The sequence below is a fragment of the Sarcophilus harrisii genome, chromosome 6 (genome assembly GCF_902635505.1).
Source record: "Sarcophilus harrisii chromosome 6, mSarHar1.11, whole genome shotgun sequence".
In the NCBI taxonomy this organism is placed as follows: Eukaryota; Metazoa; Chordata; class Mammalia; order Dasyuromorphia; family Dasyuridae; genus Sarcophilus; species Sarcophilus harrisii.
This window is the reverse complement of record NC_045431.1, coordinates 135,580,177-135,597,541: the sequence shown is the minus strand read 5'-3', so window position 1 is coordinate 135,597,541 and position 17,365 is coordinate 135,580,177. Positions and strand designations below refer to the sequence as shown.

General features: G+C 31.6%; 1 protein-coding gene across 1 annotated transcript in view; it reads right to left on the bottom strand.

Moving 5' to 3' along the window:
* Window positions 1-6,295: 6,295 nt before the first annotated feature.
* The window catches only part of TACR3 (tachykinin receptor 3), an 81,977-nt gene continuing 70,907 nt past the window's right edge, over window positions 6,296-17,365 (bottom strand). The window contains exons 4-5 of the mRNA XM_003774493.2: window positions 14,896-15,092; window positions 6,296-7,519 (exon numbers count right to left, since the gene is read on the bottom strand). Of these exons, the coding sequence (XP_003774541.2) occupies window positions 7,207-7,519; window positions 14,896-15,092 (510 nt within the window). The 3' untranslated portion in view covers window positions 6,296-7,206. The remainder of the gene's footprint in view (window positions 7,520-14,895; window positions 15,093-17,365) is intronic.

Here is a 17,365-nt window from a genome sequence, read left to right as displayed (position 1 = left end):
AAATAAGGATAGAAGGTGTCCTATCAAATTTCTTTTATGACAGATATGGTGATGATATTTAAACTTAAGCAGGATCAAAACAGAGAAAGAAATTTATAGACCAATTTCCCTAATAAATATTGATGCAAAAATCTTAAATAAAGCATTAGCAAAGAGATTATAGGATAATACACCATGAATAAATGGGATTTATATCAGAAATACAGGACTGTTCAATATTAGGAAAACGATTAGCATAATTGATTATATCAATAACCAAACTAACAGAAATCATATGACTATCTAAATAGATGCAGAAAAAGCATTTGACAAACTCTAATACCAATTCCTATTAAAAACATTAGAGGATATAAGAATAAATTGAGTTTTCCTTAAAATGATCAGTAATATCTATGCATCATATATAATGGGGATAAACTAGAACCATTCCCAATAAGATCAGGCTACAATAAGGTTGCCCACTATCACCTATTCAATATTGTATTTGACATGTTAGCTTAACAATAAGAGAAGGAAAAAAATAAAGGAATTGGAGTAAGTAATGAGGAAATCAAATCATCACTCTGCAGATGAGATGGCATTCTTAGAGAATCAGAGAATCAACTAAAAAAAACTATTAGAAACAATTCACAATTTTAGCAAAGTTGCAAGATGCAAAATAAATCCATATAAATCATTAGCATTTCTATGTCTCCAACTAAGTCCAGCAGCAAGAGATATAAAAAGAAATTCCATTCAAAATAACTGTAAATAACATATTTGGAAGTCTACCTACCAAGACTAAGTCAGTAACTATATGAACACAATTACAAAACACTTTCGCAACAAACAAAGTCAAATTTAATCAACTGGAAGGATATCAAGTGCTCATGGGTAAGCTAAGCTAATATAAAAAAAATGACAAATCTACCTACATAAATCTACTTATTCAGTGCCATACTAATCAAATCCCCAAGAAATTATTTTATAGACCTAGAAAAATTAATAACCAAGTTCATCTGGAAGAACGAAAGGTCAAGAATTTCAAGGAAATTAGTGAAGAAAATGCAAATTAAGGTGGCTAGCTGTACCAGACCTAAAATTATATTATAAAGCAGAGTCATCAAAACAATTTGGTACTAGCTAAGAAATATAGCAGCTGATCAATGGAATAGTTTAGGTTTACAAGACACAATAGTCAATCTCTATAGTAATCTAGCATTTGATCTATTTGAAGATCCCAGCTTCTGGGATAAGAACTTTCTACTTGACAAAAGTTGCTGAGAAAATTGGAAATTAGTATGGCAGAAACTAGGCATTGATTCACACCTAACACCCTAAACCAAGGTAAAGTCAAAATGGGTTTATGATTTAGATAGACCTAAAGAGTAATACTATAAGAACACTAAAAGAGCAAAGGATAGTCTACCTCTAAGATCTATTGGAGAAGGAAGCAATTTGTGGCCAAAGAAGAATGACATTACATTATGGAATGCAAGGTGGATAATTATAATTATATTAAATTAAAAAGGTTTTGTACAAACAAAACCAATACAGACAAGATTAGAAGGGAAGCAAAAAACTGGGAGAAATTTTTTTGCATACAAGGGTTTGGATAAAGGCCTTATGTTAAAAATATAGAATCTCTTAAATCTAGAGAACTCAAATTTATAAGAATAAAGAAAGCCATTTTCCAATTGATAAATGTTCAAAATGATATGAACGGCAATTTTCAGATAAAGAAATTGCAACCATTTCTAGTCATATGAAAAAGTGCTCTAAATCACTATTGATCAGGGAAATGCAAATTAAGACAATTCTGAGATACCACTACACTCCTCTCAGATTGGCTAAGATGACAGGATAATGATGAATATTAGAAGGGATGTGGGAAAACTGGGACACTAATACACTGTTGGTGGAGTTGTGAAATGGCAACCATTTTGGAGAGCAATATGGAACTATATCCAAAGAGCTATCAAACTATGCCTTCCCTTTGATCCAGTAGTGTTTCTACTAGATGTGTAACTCAAAGAGATCATACAAAAGAGAAAAGGATCCACATGTACAAAAATGTTTGAGGCAGTCTTTTTTTTAGTGGTAAGGAACTGGAAATGGAGTGGATACCTATCAGATGGAGAATGGCTGAATAAGTTATAGTATATGAATGTTATGGAACATTATTGTTCTATAAGAAACAATCAGCAGGATGATTTCAGAGAGGCCTGGAGATGCTAAGTGAAGTGAGTAGAACCAAGAGATCATTGTACATGGCAACAACAAGATTATATGATGATTAATTCTGATGGATGTAGCTTTTTTCAACAATGAGATGATTCAAGTCAGTTCCAATGATCTTGTGATGGAGAGAGTCATCTTCACCCAGAGAGAGGACAGTGGGGACTGAGTGTGGATCACAAAATAGTATTTTCATCTTTTTTGTTGTTTGCTTGCATTTTGTTTTCTTTTTCATTGTTTTCTTTTTTGATTTGATTTTTCTTGTGGATAATTTTGGAAATTCGTGTAGAAGAATTGCAGTTTTGGAAAAATGTATAGAAGAATTGCACATGTTTAACAGAGAAATCATCAGCTTCCTTCTCTTTTTCTGACTCATCAAAGTCTGGTGACAAGAGTAAAGTCATGACTGACACCTTGGGGTCTTTGATATCTGACCTAAATTCTAAGCTCTTCATAGGTACTAATCCATCACCTTCATGGCCATTGGAACAAATTGTTCTCATTTGCCTATTCTGCTAAAGGAAATCTTCACATGTATTGGGTAGACATTCTATAGTGAAATAAACAAAAGAAAGTGTAATATAGGAAAAAGGCATGAGAAGACAATAGACTTATAGACTGAATAAAAGCCTCATATCTTTATATGAATACTTGAGAAAAGATTTAGTAAGTATGAGACATTCTTAGCATTAAGAAACATCACAAATATGAAATAGGTTGTAGGTGAGCAAACTTATTATTGATGTGAGGATTATCAATGAATCAATTATTTATGTACAGTCAGACTTGTCAGATCAAAAACCAACAATAAAAGTATGAAATAGAATCAAAACAATTCAATTTTGAACAATTGAAAAAATAACTGACATCAAAACATGATGAAAATAAGTGACTGACTCTGGTTACAATCATTTTTCTAATAAAAGTTTAAGTAATGAACATCAGTTACTAAAATAAGATAACCAATACATAACATGTCAGCAATCAATTGATTTGTTTACCAAATGGAGAGAAATGACAGTCAAAGGAAACATTGGGATTAACTGCAAAGTCATTTATAACATGTCATGAAAAACAATGAAGGATAATTATAATCAGAATTGTCTCATAAAGCTGAGAGAAGTAGCAGAGAATAAATTATTGAAATAAATTTTTTCAAGTGATCCAACTAGGCAAAGTCAACTCAAGGGACATTTATGGATAAAAAATGGAAAAAAGAAGAAAAACAAAGAAAACAATAGAAAATATCTACAAAGATTGCTAGAGGAAAAAATATTATTTTCATCATGAAAAATAGTGAACTTGCCTATTTGGATCCTTACATCCTAGTTCCAGATGTGCTTATAGGGTAGGTAGAAATGATACTAAACAGAATAAATATGGGAAAAGTCAGTTTGAAGGAGATGAGTGATAGAGATAATAAGTTGAATATTCTTGGAGAAATAGGCCATGGCTTGCCATGGAAGATTTGCTTTCACTTGATTTTTCATGATCAAATTTTACATATGTTTTTTTTTTTTTTTTTTTTGGTTCTTTTTCTTTTCGCCTTCGTAAATCTTGTTGAAAACCTTTTGAGTCTGACTTGAGCTGGATGTCCTCTACAGCCAAAGGGAAAAAAGTACAACAAATCTTTCTGACTTGTGCCACATCCAGGGGTATAATCTTGGGTGAAGATTTGGATTTACATTTCTACTTGAAATAAAGAAGACATTTTTTATCTTGGTTCTTCCTGGTAATTTCCAGTGAGCTCTTTTAGTTTATGTGAAGATTGAGTCATCATTCCTTGCGAATGAAATAGAGGTATTTTAGAATTTTGTGTCCCCAATGCTTCATCTAGTATTTTGCATTGTACTATTTTGGCCACATGTTCATAATATTAAGAAATAATGCCTTCATAATTTAGACCTTCAAGAGCAGAGGAACCCTCCAATTTTTAAATATTAAACATTTCCCTATGTATTACATAGCATAACATATTCCCATGTTTATAAAATCAATAATATTTCAAAAAGTTATACAAATAAAACAATTAAAACATTTAAACAGGAATAATAAAGTTGTGAAACATGCACATAGACATCTTTTTTCCTGGGGTCTGTGAACAGCAGTTTTGAAATAACTATATTCTATTATCATAAAATACTATGCATTAAAACCAATTCTAGAGCAAATACATAACTATTAAAACTCTTAATACTTAAAAAATTAAATCATAGTTTCAGCTCATATTGTTCCAAAATTATTAGTGAAATTTTAAAATAAGTAGATGTTCTTAGAGAAATAGGCCATACCTTGCCACGGAAGACTCGCTTTCACTTTATTTTTCTTAGTCTTATTTTTTGGGAGCCAAGAAGAAGAAAGGGAAAGAGTGCACTTTTTTGACATGCTAGAGATAATTATTTTACAAGGACTTCTTCAAAAATCTAATTTAAGGTTTCTTTTTTATTAATTATTATTATTTTAATTTAGGATTTATTCATCTAGGGTCTCTGAATTTAAAAAAAAAAAAACTTTTAATTGCTTTCTTTGATAACCATTGTTCTGAAAAGAGTTCTAGGCACCACCAGATTGCCAAAGGAATTCAGGACACAAAACAGGGTAAAATCTGAAAAAATTTAATTTTTGGGGAAAAAGTCTCAGTTTCAAGTTTCAGCACTACTTTTCAGTGTTCTTCATTACCTCATATCTAGTTTGCATATGTCTTTATAGTTCTAATTGTGCTGATATAATGTAAGGCAGGGACTGTTTCACTTTGACTTTGTATCCCTAGTTCCTAGCTCAGTGTCTGTAACATAATAGGAGTCTACTAAATGTTCACTGATTGATTAAATCATTCTAAATTTTATTTGATTCCAGTGTATTGCTTTCTTGACAATTCAGAAGTAATGGCAGTAGTATTTATTAAAATAAAGGAGAATATTAGACCAGATCACATTGATAAATTGTGCTCTTAAACATTCTTATTGAAAAACTGCCACTGTTTTGTGATGGTTTTCAGGGAAAAAAATCTGAAAATAATATATTAGCTAAGAAAATATTTGATTCTTGAGGAAATATTATCCTCTCTGTCAATGGAAATTAGATTGTGTACTAATTCAGTCACCTAGTAGAGGAAACTCTTCTCTGTATGGTAGAGAGGTTCTGTTTCCTTTTCTCAGTTCTTATTTGCATGCATTCAAGTGGTTAACAAATGTGATCACACTATGGAAATTGCATTCATTTTTACTTAGCTGAGTTCTCTGCTTGTATATGAATATCAACTCTAATATTTTTTAGCTTGACTTTATAATAATTCTTCCTTTCAGCTCCATTAGTATTTGTCTTTGTCAGAGATTAAATATGTATGTACTTTTCATGTGTGTACTATACCATTCCTGGCTCTCAGTCTGTAAACAGAATCTATTTTTAATCCTTTGTGATGGTATGTCCATAATTTCTCCCATAAAAATTTCTCCTTGACAGGAAAAAAAAGTTGTCTTTAAAGATGACATGATACTTTCATGCCTATGGATTGTGAAAGAACTCTCTGTGGTCCTCCCTCCTTGTCTATCCACTAAGTACTTGTTCTGAGAGACTAATGACACAGTGTTGTTGAATTAAGAGCTGTGACCTAGACTGAGATGCATTCTGTGTTCTATAATTCATTCTCATCTTTTGATTAATGGGAAAGAGAAAGGAGGACTATTTTTTTCAATTTCTGTCTTGTATTTTGAATTCCTAATTTTTCATTTTAAGAGAATGAAAGAGAAAATAGATTTTTTTCTTCTGAGATTCATTTTCTTTGGGAAAATAGGAAATAATGACATGTAAATTAGATTAGATGTCAAAATAAAGGGATTATTTTTTCCTTTAATTTAAAAGATACTTTTGAATTTTCTTAAAGAACTATTTCCAATCATACTATAATATTCTATTAACATTAGATAATCCTTGTGCAGTATACTAGTATACTAGTTTACTAGTATACCACTAATATGTGGTATACTAGTAAATATATTAATATAGTATGGAGATATCAAACATATGATCCACCCAAATCAGATTTAAATATAATTAAGAGATATTTAACAAAAATAAATAAAATATAATAAAACAGATAATATTGATATATGGTTTTCTAAGCCAATATGCACCAAAGGGGATCTTTATGTATGATTTGGTAGTCCCTTGTTCCTATTTGACCTTGACATCTCTAGTTTAGGATAAAAAAATTGGATTTGGGTCATAGTTAAGATTCTGAGCTATTACTTTCTCATTTAGAAAAAAAGAGGTGATCATTTTTATTTTGTCCTGTCCACTTCAAAGAGTTGTTGTAGAGGCAAAGTACTTTGGGAATTTAAAAAATGAGTTGTAGAAGCATCCAGTCTACAGAGAAGCCATTGCAGTACACACAAAAAAAGAGTAATTTGGAGTTGGAAGATCTGGGTTTGAATTCCATCCCTGATGATTGCTATCTGTGTGACCTAGGCAAGACATTTAATCCCCTTGAGTTCTCTGTGCAATAACTATGATGACTTTTGGAGGCCTTCTAGTTCATTTAACGTCACCACTTATAAGCTGAATTTGAACAAATTTCATTCCCATTCTGCTATGATAATTTTTAAACCTTTTTGCTTTAAGCTTTAGGAGAGTCAAAAAACCAACAGAATCATGTCATGTTAGGGGCATGTAGCAATACTTGAACTTTGTAGAAAAAAAGTAAACAAAAAAGCCACAAGGTATTTTAAACAGATTAAGTGATGTTGCTGCATGTGAGATAAAGATTGCTGTATTGAAACATGCTATATGTACAAAAAAATTAGCCTCAAGCTTTTCCTCACAGATAATACTGATATGGAATCATATATAATGATTACATGCACCAAAGCATGATTGACCACAGACACTTTTTTTTTGTTGGGATTGAAGAAATATAGGGGTCTAATACACATAGCCTCTTTTTACTATAATTATGCCTTTCATGGAATCATTACTAATAGCTTAAGGATTTTAAAAATATTCATCTGCAGATATATAAGGAGAGGTGATAAAACTAGATGAGGTTGAAGCTGATTTGGAATTTTTGTTTGAACCTCCATTGAAGCTGGTGTCTCTTGAAGCTTCCTTCTTCTTTCGTGTGGATTTAGAGTTGGGGTCATCATTGGGGTTAAATACCACATTCATGGACTCCATCCTGGTCACAGTGTACAGGCTGCTTTGTCTGGTAGGGTGAAATCTGGTGACATTGAGCTCTAGCTCATCATAAGAGGATACTTCAATGAAAGGACACCAATGAAAGGCCCTCTTAAAACCAGCTCGGAATCTGAAAAGTAAAAAACCAAGAGGATAAGAAACTTTTTTCTACCCTGATTTTATAAAATTGTGATTAAAAAAATATATAGAGATAGATATATACATATATATATATATATAAGATATACATGTATCTATCTATCTATCTATATATCTACTTATGACATTTAAACTTTTTAGAAAGTCTGCTGAGGCCCCTGGAATTTATGACAAAACAATGATTTAATGTTCCTTTCTTATTTTTAAGATATAAAATTTTATATATTAAATTATTAAAATATTAAATAATATTTAATGCTATTTAATAAATATTAAAGTGTTAAATTAAAATACATATTATATGCAAAATAAATTTAATATATAAAATACATACTTTTAATATATATTCTAAGAAAGAGGTGTTTTTAACAATGATTTGTGAATTTTTAGTATTATAAAAAAATCTGAATTTTAGTGAGGACCCAATAAACTTACATATGAATAAAAATGAGCTGAGATGTAAATGACAAACCACTCCAATATCTTTGCCAAGAAAACTCCAAATAGGATCACACAGAATCAGATGGGACTGAAACAAGTAAACAGCAAAATAATGAAAATTTCTTTCTCAAAACCTTTCAGTGATTCTCTATTATTTAAAGGATTCTTAATCTAGGGTCCATGAACTTGTTTTTGAAAGTATATTTATGATGGTTTTTTAATATAATTTTTTTCTTATGAAATTAAAAACAGTATTTTGAGAAGGGATATAAGAATTCACCAGCTTGTCAAAAGAGTCCATGATTTAACATGACATTTTTTAAAAAGTTGGACTTAAGGATAAACTAATAATTACCAGTATTTATGTAGCATTTTATGGTTTGCAAAGTGCTTTCAAAATATTAACTCATCTGAGTTTTACAACAACCCTAAGAGTTAGGCATTATTATTAACCACATTTTGAAAATAAGGAAATTGAGGTTGAAGAAAATTAAATGGTTTTTCTAGGTAACATACTTAGAATTTTAAACTGGACTTGAAACTCATGTCTTCCTACTCCAAGCCCAATACAATATGGCGTTGGCATATGGCATATTTTTTAATATGAGGCAACTTGTGGCACAGTGGATAGAGCAGGGCCTGAAGTCAGGAAGATCTGAGTTAAAATTAAGAATGTAACTGTTGTGTGACCTTGGGCATATTACATAACATCTGTTTAGTTCCATTTTCTCAACTGTACAATGGGGATAACAATAGCACCTACCTCATAATGTTGTCACAAGGATTAAATTAGGTAACAAATGTAAAATGCTTTTTAAACACTATGTTAATTCTAGCTATTACTACTATTATCTTTATTTCTTAAGTGCTCTGTAACCATTCTGTAAGCAATAAAATCTGGAATATCAAATCTCATTGGCCTATAGTTTTGAAGAATTTGTTGTTTTCCCCATTGGGGAAAAAAAAAATCTTAATATTTTACTCCAATTCAGAGGTAAATTTCTTGTTCACTGTTATTATTGTTCAATAATCACTGTGGCGGGATTATTTGCTTTACAATTATATTTACCTATTTTTGTTGTATCCTGAGAAATTAATTTACCAATCCTGGTGACTTGAATTTATCTAGCTCCCCTCTTACCATCTTCTTGGATTGGTTACTGAACTTCTTATTAAGCTGCTTTCCCTTTTCAGTCCAACTCTTATCCTTGGCAAAGGAAATAAGCACAATAACAAACGAGCAATTCTGACTTCCTTTTGTCATGAGTGATCATTTTATCTACCTGATCTGTAGCCATTTTTGCTCTTTCCTCCAACTGTTCCCTTTCTCCTTTTTGTTATCCTTCCAATGTCCTTATCAGCGTTAGTTCATTCTATGCTATAGCACTCCTGACACTATTCTTACAGGCATGTCAAATTTTTGTAGTCATTTTCTTTTACCCTTTCTTGCTTTCATCTTTCAGCTTAAATTTTTTTTTTCTAATTTATTGGTCATTTACATATTCTTTCCTTGGATCTCTAGAATAGAATATACACCTGAAGACAGGAGTGATTTTTTTTTTTTTTTATGTCTCCAGTTCATAGTACAGTGACTGGTATTTAATATAAAGCATTTAATAACTACTTATTGAATAATTCAGAATTACAACCTTGAGATTTTTTTCCTTGGCTGAGTTTGCCCATAATATTTTAGTCCATGAAGTCCTATCTATCTTTTTTCTTTGAAGCCTTTAAAATTAGCTTTCCAAAAATCTAGTTCTGCATGTCTGGTTATTTTAGGCTTTCTTCTTTTTTGTAACATTTTAAAATGGAATGGTCAGTTTTCCCCAAGGTTTCTATCCTCCCTACGTGAGAAACATTTTTTTTTCTTTTTTCAGTGGGAATTAGCTCTTGACAAAGACTTTTCTTTACTGATTCCTCCATGAAGAATGGAGCCATCATTAAGACAAGATAAATTATTAGCAACTCTAGTTTTTGGCAGAGTGAGGTCCAGCAGATATATGAGTAATTGAAGTCTCCCATCATTATTCTCTGGTCTCCACATAAGACTTGTGATCTCTTTACTGAGGCTTTCATCTAATTCCCTTTTTTTGGTTCTGTTCTGGTGGTCAGTAATATGCTCCAGTGATAATTTCCATCTTATTTCAACTCTGTTGGTCTCCCCTCTGACTGCTCTTTGTAGCCAACAAATATTTGTTGAAATAAAATTGAAAAAATTTCCCCAAATTTCACTTAATTTTGATTCCTGGATTTCATTACATAAGTATGTTTTCTTAATATGAAATATTACCCTCCCTTCCTTATTTATCTATCCTATATTTTTGAATAGGACACTAATATGTATTTTAGACACAGATATACTTAATTTCATAAATAATTGTAGGTCAGATCTGATTCTCTTTATAAGGATCATTAATTATGCCTTTTTTAAAAAGCCATACTTTAGGCAGAAATATAGTCACATGAAGCTGTGGATTTTAGTATGTTTCTTTCTTCGATATTGTCTCCTGTGAACATTTGACTACTGATTTTAATTTCTACATCATAGGTGCTCTCAAAAGTGTCTAGCTTAATGGATATACATATGCAATTTTCTGTCCTCAACTCTTTCTTAGGTTATAGCCCTTTTTGATTTGCAAGACTCTATGATCCACAAAAGTGGATCATAGATTTATATACTTAAAATTCCATAACCTCTAGGCTTTAAAGCTAAAATGCTACGAAGGGAATCAATCAATCTTAAGATACTGTTAGAAAGTGTAGACGTAAAACAATATTAGGGTACTTTTGCTGGAATAATATTCTCATTTTATCATAAATGTAAAATGCAAAGGCATTTTATTCATAGGATTACCATCTCAGGATAACCAGTTAGTTGAGTTAGAGAAGGAAGGAAATGAGCATTTACAATGTGCCAGGAATGTTTTGCAAACATTATCTCATTTGATCCTTATGACAATCCTACTATTATTATCATTTTATAGTTTGAGGAAACTGAGGTAACAAAGTTTAAATGATTTACCCAGGGTCTTCTTAATTCCAGGACTCTATTCATTGTACCACTTAGGTACCTACTTAAGAGGGGCACTCTTGTTGTATAATAGAATATAATATAATGCAGTCATATATGCTACTACTTCCAATGTCCCTGTAAGGCAGTAGAGTTCAATGGAAAGAATTATGGATCAAAATTCAGAGGAGTTGTATTTGAAACCTAAGACACTTAACCTATCTAGATCCCAGATTTCTTTCCTATAAAATAAGAGGTTTGAATTAAATTATTTCTGAGCTCTCTTCTAATTTCAAGTAAAGGGTCTTATGATCCTATGAATCTTCCTGTTTATCTAAGACCAGATTGTTTGATTTTTGCCTTCCTAGTGCCTAGCACAGTGCACTCATGGCAAATGGTATACAATGAATCAATATTTGTTGGAGGAATAAATTCCAAATGCAGACAGTAACAAAAAGATATTCAGTTGTTAAGATTAAATTTTCAAAATGATTAGGTCTGACTTGTGCTGTTTCCTCTTATCTATTTATCTGTTATGGGAACTTCTAACCCTTTATATTTTACTGTATCATGCAGCTGCAAACACATTTATGTTTTCTTCACAATCACAGATTCTTAAGAAAATTAATGAAAGTCTTTTTTTTTTTGAGTAGTTAGGGTCTAATTTATACCTTAGAAAGGTACTGCATTTGCAGTTCTTTCCTCTGAAAAAGCTTATAATAGAAAGGACTGCTACAATAAATTTCATTTTTTTTTATAATTAAACTTCAATGTCTGTATTAGATTCAATTTTGTCATCTTGCAGAAAAATAAAGCTAGAATATGTAAAAAGAATAAAACAGTGATGAACATTTCTATAGTGCTTTAAAATTACAAAGTGTTTTCCATTCATTATTTCATTTTCATACTATTCCATGAGATAGATACTATTTGAGAGAAGTTAAAAGTTAAGTGAATGCCTGAGAGCCACACAGATTGTTTGTCATAAAAAACTAATGCTTGGTTATTTTCACTATCTTTGGAAGGCTTTCAGTTACATAGTTGTTCTTCAATTGTTTCATGAATCCATTTGGGATTTTCTTGGCAAAGATATTGGAGTGGTTTGCCATTTCCTTCTTCAGTTAATTTTACTGATAAGGAAACTTGAGGCAAACAGGGATAAATTACTTGCCACACAGTAAGTATTTGAGGTTGGATTTAAACTCAGGTCTTTTTGACTCCAGTTCTAGTGCTCTATCTACTGTGCCACCTAACTTCCCCACATTTGATTATAAGGTGCTTAAGGAAACTGCACTGTTTTTCATCTTTGAATTCCTAGTACTTAGTGCTCTATCTTTCAAATAATAGGCACATATAAAATATGAATTCTAAGATGTATTATCTATTGTATATTCAAGTGAGAACACAGGATATAGAGAATAAATGAATATTACAAGCAGAGAGATTAACATGCCTAAGTTCATGGTGGATGGCAGGCTGAAAATAATAGCAATATGGTATTTATAAAATCATATTATTGGATGTAGGAATTACAAGTAAAACATTCCCCATACAGCACAACAGCAAGATCCTTATTAGAGTACTATTTTCAAAATTAGGCTTCCATAACTTGAAAGAAAAAATTTGAGAGGATTTAAAAAAAAAACAATGAGAATAATTAACATTTGAAAAGAAAAACCTTGATTTCATTTTTTAAATGTTTAATGGGATTGGAAATTAGGATGGAAATTAATGTTTAAATGGGATTGGAAAATAGGATGGGTGGGAAAAATACATTTAAATTTATAGAAAATGGTAAGTTTTTCTGCTGGGGTCTCAAAAAGATGAAAAAAAAGTTTAAATTGTAATCATAAAGGGGAAGGGAATGAATACATATAAAGTGCCTATTGTGTGCTACTGCTGTGTATTTTATATCTCATTTGTTTTTCAAAATAATCCTGCAAGGTAGGGGTTGTTATTTTACTGTTAAGGAAGCATAGACAGTCAAGCAGCAGTTATGGGACTTGCCCAGGGTAACATAGCTCTTTTCAGGCGAAGCTTTCTTTCTTCTAGAACAATGGTTTTTGGAATGATTTCCAAAGAGGTCCTGTGTGATATTCCAGGGAGATCATAGCAATATCCCAATGGGGATTATTATTCTGCTTTCCTTGTGATAGTTAATTATGAGGCTTATAGTCAACAAGTGCACTTAACTTTATTCCACAATTCTCCTCCACTTTGTCCTCCTTCCAGTGATCCTGTTCCTATCTTCCCTGTTTCTACACCTTAAAAAAATGTAACTGATTTGGGCAATCATTGCAGCTGGACTGGTCAGCTCTATTAATCACCTCATACTTGAGACAGGGATCCTTCTGAGGTCAATCTCTGAACTTTGGCAGAAACTGGTGAGTAAGAACTTTGCTTTTCACATTTTCTTTTTGAGTGGGACATAGTTTCATAGAATGAACAAGAATGGGTTACTATTATAATAGCCTGCCAAATGGTCACCTTGCTTCACCTGTCTCTCTCTCCAACACAATCCATAGGAAGATACATCAAAAAGTGAAAAGGTTGTCCTACTTAGCTAAATGCCAAAAAGCTATTGGAGCTAGACTAAACTATTATTTCTTCTTTATCTCATTCTTTGAAATCTCTGTTTTGTGTAAATTTTATAAAATGCACAATTATTAATACTTTAGTATATCCATAAAATCTATGAGATGTATGTTTGAGGGTATGTTATCAATTTTTTTTTTCTTAAAAGGATATGATAAAAAAAGCTAGCTTAGAGATTTGTCTGCAATGCTTTATATAAAGGGGGATGACTTTAGTGACTTCTTACTTCAGATTCCAAGATTCAATAAGTAAGTTTCATTCAAAGCATATTTCTTCATGATTATTTTAAAAATATAAGAAATATACTTTTTCCCCTTTTTGAAGGCTAATTGATTTTGGTTTATTGTTGGTTAGTTTCTGAGAGGGAATTAAAATTCCATATAAAGTCATGCATCAGGCTTTAGTTTCTGTAAGGGAAAAAATCTTTAAAAAATTCATTTAAAATTTTTTGCTAAGCTTTTTTTTGAAGCATGCAAATAGCTTATTATAAAGAACATGGTTTATTTGAATAGAAGAAAAGAAAAGATAACAGGAAGTGAGATTTAAAATGAACAACTTGGCAGAAGTGTATGTAATAGGGACCATTCTGTGAGTCAGGCCTGCCAAAGAAGAAAAAAATTACAGATAATTTTGCCAACCTCTTCCTAACTTATCTTGAGTTAAGATTTCAAATCACTCTTATAGTCTTAATTTAAACAAAAATTTTCCTCAATACAACTGAAGTTAAGGGGACAAGTATGGGGGTAGGGAGAAAGGGAGAAAACAAGTGAGCAAAGCTAAAGAAAAAAGAGAATACACCATTACTCTTCTAATTGACAATAGATGTTATTTTTGTGTTTAAAAAAATTAATTGAACATATAGTTCTTTGACTGACAAAATTTCCATTGAAGACCAAATTAAGGACTTTAAAACAAATTTGACATGTATGAACATCACGTGAATCAGGACATTCCATCTATTTTATGTATGCCTGTATGTACATGCTGTCTCTTCCCCCTATTTTATAAAGACCATGAGAGTAGGAACTATTTTCATTTTTATCTTTATATTCCCAAAGACTAACATAGGATAAGTATATGCTTAATTAATGCTTGTTCAGTGGATTAAAATGGGATTCTTAAAACAAAATATTTCCTTCTAATGCCAAAATGGTAAGAAGTTTTAAAATCATCTACATATCCCTTTACTCTTCTTTTTCTTACTATTTAAATTTACACCAATTTTGAAGAACACCTTAATATATCTGCATACAAAATTTATAATTAAATTATATCCAAACATTTGTTCATTTCATCCTTACCTCTTATTGAGACAGTAATAGATAATTGGATTGTACATGGTGGAACTCATGGCTAGCCAAAAGATAGTTAAGTAGATTTGCTGGATGTATTTCCATCGATTCAAGTGTTGGTATATTCCAGTAATAATGAAGTATACATGATAGGGCAGCCAGCAAATAGCAAATGTCACCACAACAATAATCATCATTTTTACCACCTACAAAAGAGAGAGAAATTATTAAATATATATAATTCATTAAAGTCATCAGACAAGTATATATTATTTTCACAGACTTTTTAAGTTGTCATACTACTCACTGAATTGAAACTAATATACTTAATAGCTGACATCAGTTATTAATATATCAATGACATACAGAATAATTTTTTTTCTCTAAAAATGAGCTTAAGCTTCTCTAGATTTCAACACTGCCTCAGCTAAGGTTCTAGAAGATTTCTCTATAATGTTGGCTCCTTTCATTAGGTGACAATGTCTGCCCAGAGCCTCCATATTGGCATAGGGTTTCAGGCTGGCCAACCTTCATTCTTCTATCAGCTGTACTTCTGATTTTCTGAACTCTGAACTCTCTTTTATTGTAGAGTTGGGGAAACTGAGGCCCAGGAAGATTAAACAATTAATATAAGATCACACAGGTATTAAGAGGTATGATTCTAAAGACAGTCAACTAGGACACTAAAGAAAATCAAATTGAAGGCAGCTCTTCCCTAAAGGATCACTAAACAGATGGCTGACATTGAGCTCTTGGAATTTGGTCATTGGCGTTGAAAATTTAGGTCAATTGCATAAGTAATATAAACTACATCCACAAGGACTAAGGGCCTGTGGTTTTATGTTTCAGAGGTGGGGAGGTTTCAAATAAGTTTTCCGTGCATATTAAGCCTTTCCAATTCATTCTCTCAAGTATTTGTGCTCTATCTTTGTTATTTATTAATAGCTCACATTCCCTTATGACTTCCATGTATATTATATTTTTAAAAAAATATTTTTCTTTCATTATATATATTTTTAAATGAATAGTATTTTATTTTTCCAAATACATGTAAAGATAGTTTTCAACATTCGTCTTTGCAAAACCTTGTGTTCCAAATTGTCTCTCTCTCCCCCGCGTATGCTATATTTCATAATTATAACTCCTCTGATTGATCTTTTTTATTGATGCTTTTTATTTTCATAACATATGCATGGATAATTTTTCAACACTGATCCTTGCAAAATCTTGTGTTCCAATTTCCCCACTCTCTTCTCCCCACTCCCTCTCCTAGATAGCAAGTAATCCAATATATGTTAAATATGGTAAAAAATGTATCAAACCCAATATATGCATACATATTTATACAATTATCTTGCTGTACAAGAAAAATCTGATCAAAAAGGAAAAAAATGAGAAAGAAAATAAAATTCAAGCAAGCAACAATAAAAAGAGTGAAAATGCTATGTTGTAATTCACACTCAATTCCCACAGTCCTCTCTGTCTAGGTGTAGAAGCCTCTCTTTATCAATAGATCATTGGAAATAGTCTGAATTATCTCACTGTTGAAAAGAGCCACGTCCATCAGAATTGATCATCTTGATTGATCAATCTTGTTGTTGTTGTATACAATGATCTCCTGATTCTGCTCATTTCACTTAGCATTAGTTTGTGTAAGTCTCTCCAGGTTCCTCTGAAATCATCCTGTTGGTCATTTCTTATAGAACAACAATATTCCATAACATTCATATATCATAACTTGCTCAACCATTTTCCAACTAATGGACAGTTTCCAGTTTCTTGCCAGTACAAAAAGGGTTGCCATAAATATTTTTGTACATGTGGGTTCCTTTCCCTTCTTTAAGATCTCTTTGGGATATAAGCCTAACAGAAACACTATTGGATCAAAGGGTATGCACAGTTTGATAGCCCTTTGGGCATAGTACCAAATTGCTCTCCAGAATGGTTGGATCAGTTCACATCTCCACCAACAATGTATTAGTGTTCCATTTTGCCCACATCATCTTTTCCTGTCATCTTAAACTGGCTGATATTTTGAATTAATCATTCATTTAAGTATTGTCTCCAGCCAAGATTCTGTCTTGTTCACTCTATAAGAAGGAAGAGGCAGGATTGAGATAAGGGGAATGTAAATGAAAATTATGCTAAAAGGCTATTGAACTAAATGTAATGGCCAATCTTGTCCAGATTATTGATTTTCCCCCTTCCTCAATAGAATGCACTCTTCCTGAGGGTGAGAGCTTACAGAGTTATAAAACTCACATATAATAATATAGGTCAAGTGCTGGGTGGATCACAAAGTACTAACAAATGGATGCAAGTGTTTGGTATTCATCATGGAAGTGATGTGCCTGAAGCCCTAATACTTTAGCATTTTCTAGGCAAGTGACTGACCAAAAAAAGTCAGATATCTTCAACCCAATACCACTGAAATATCCTTATTTTCCTCCTTCCTTCTGTTATAGGGAGGATTTTATTT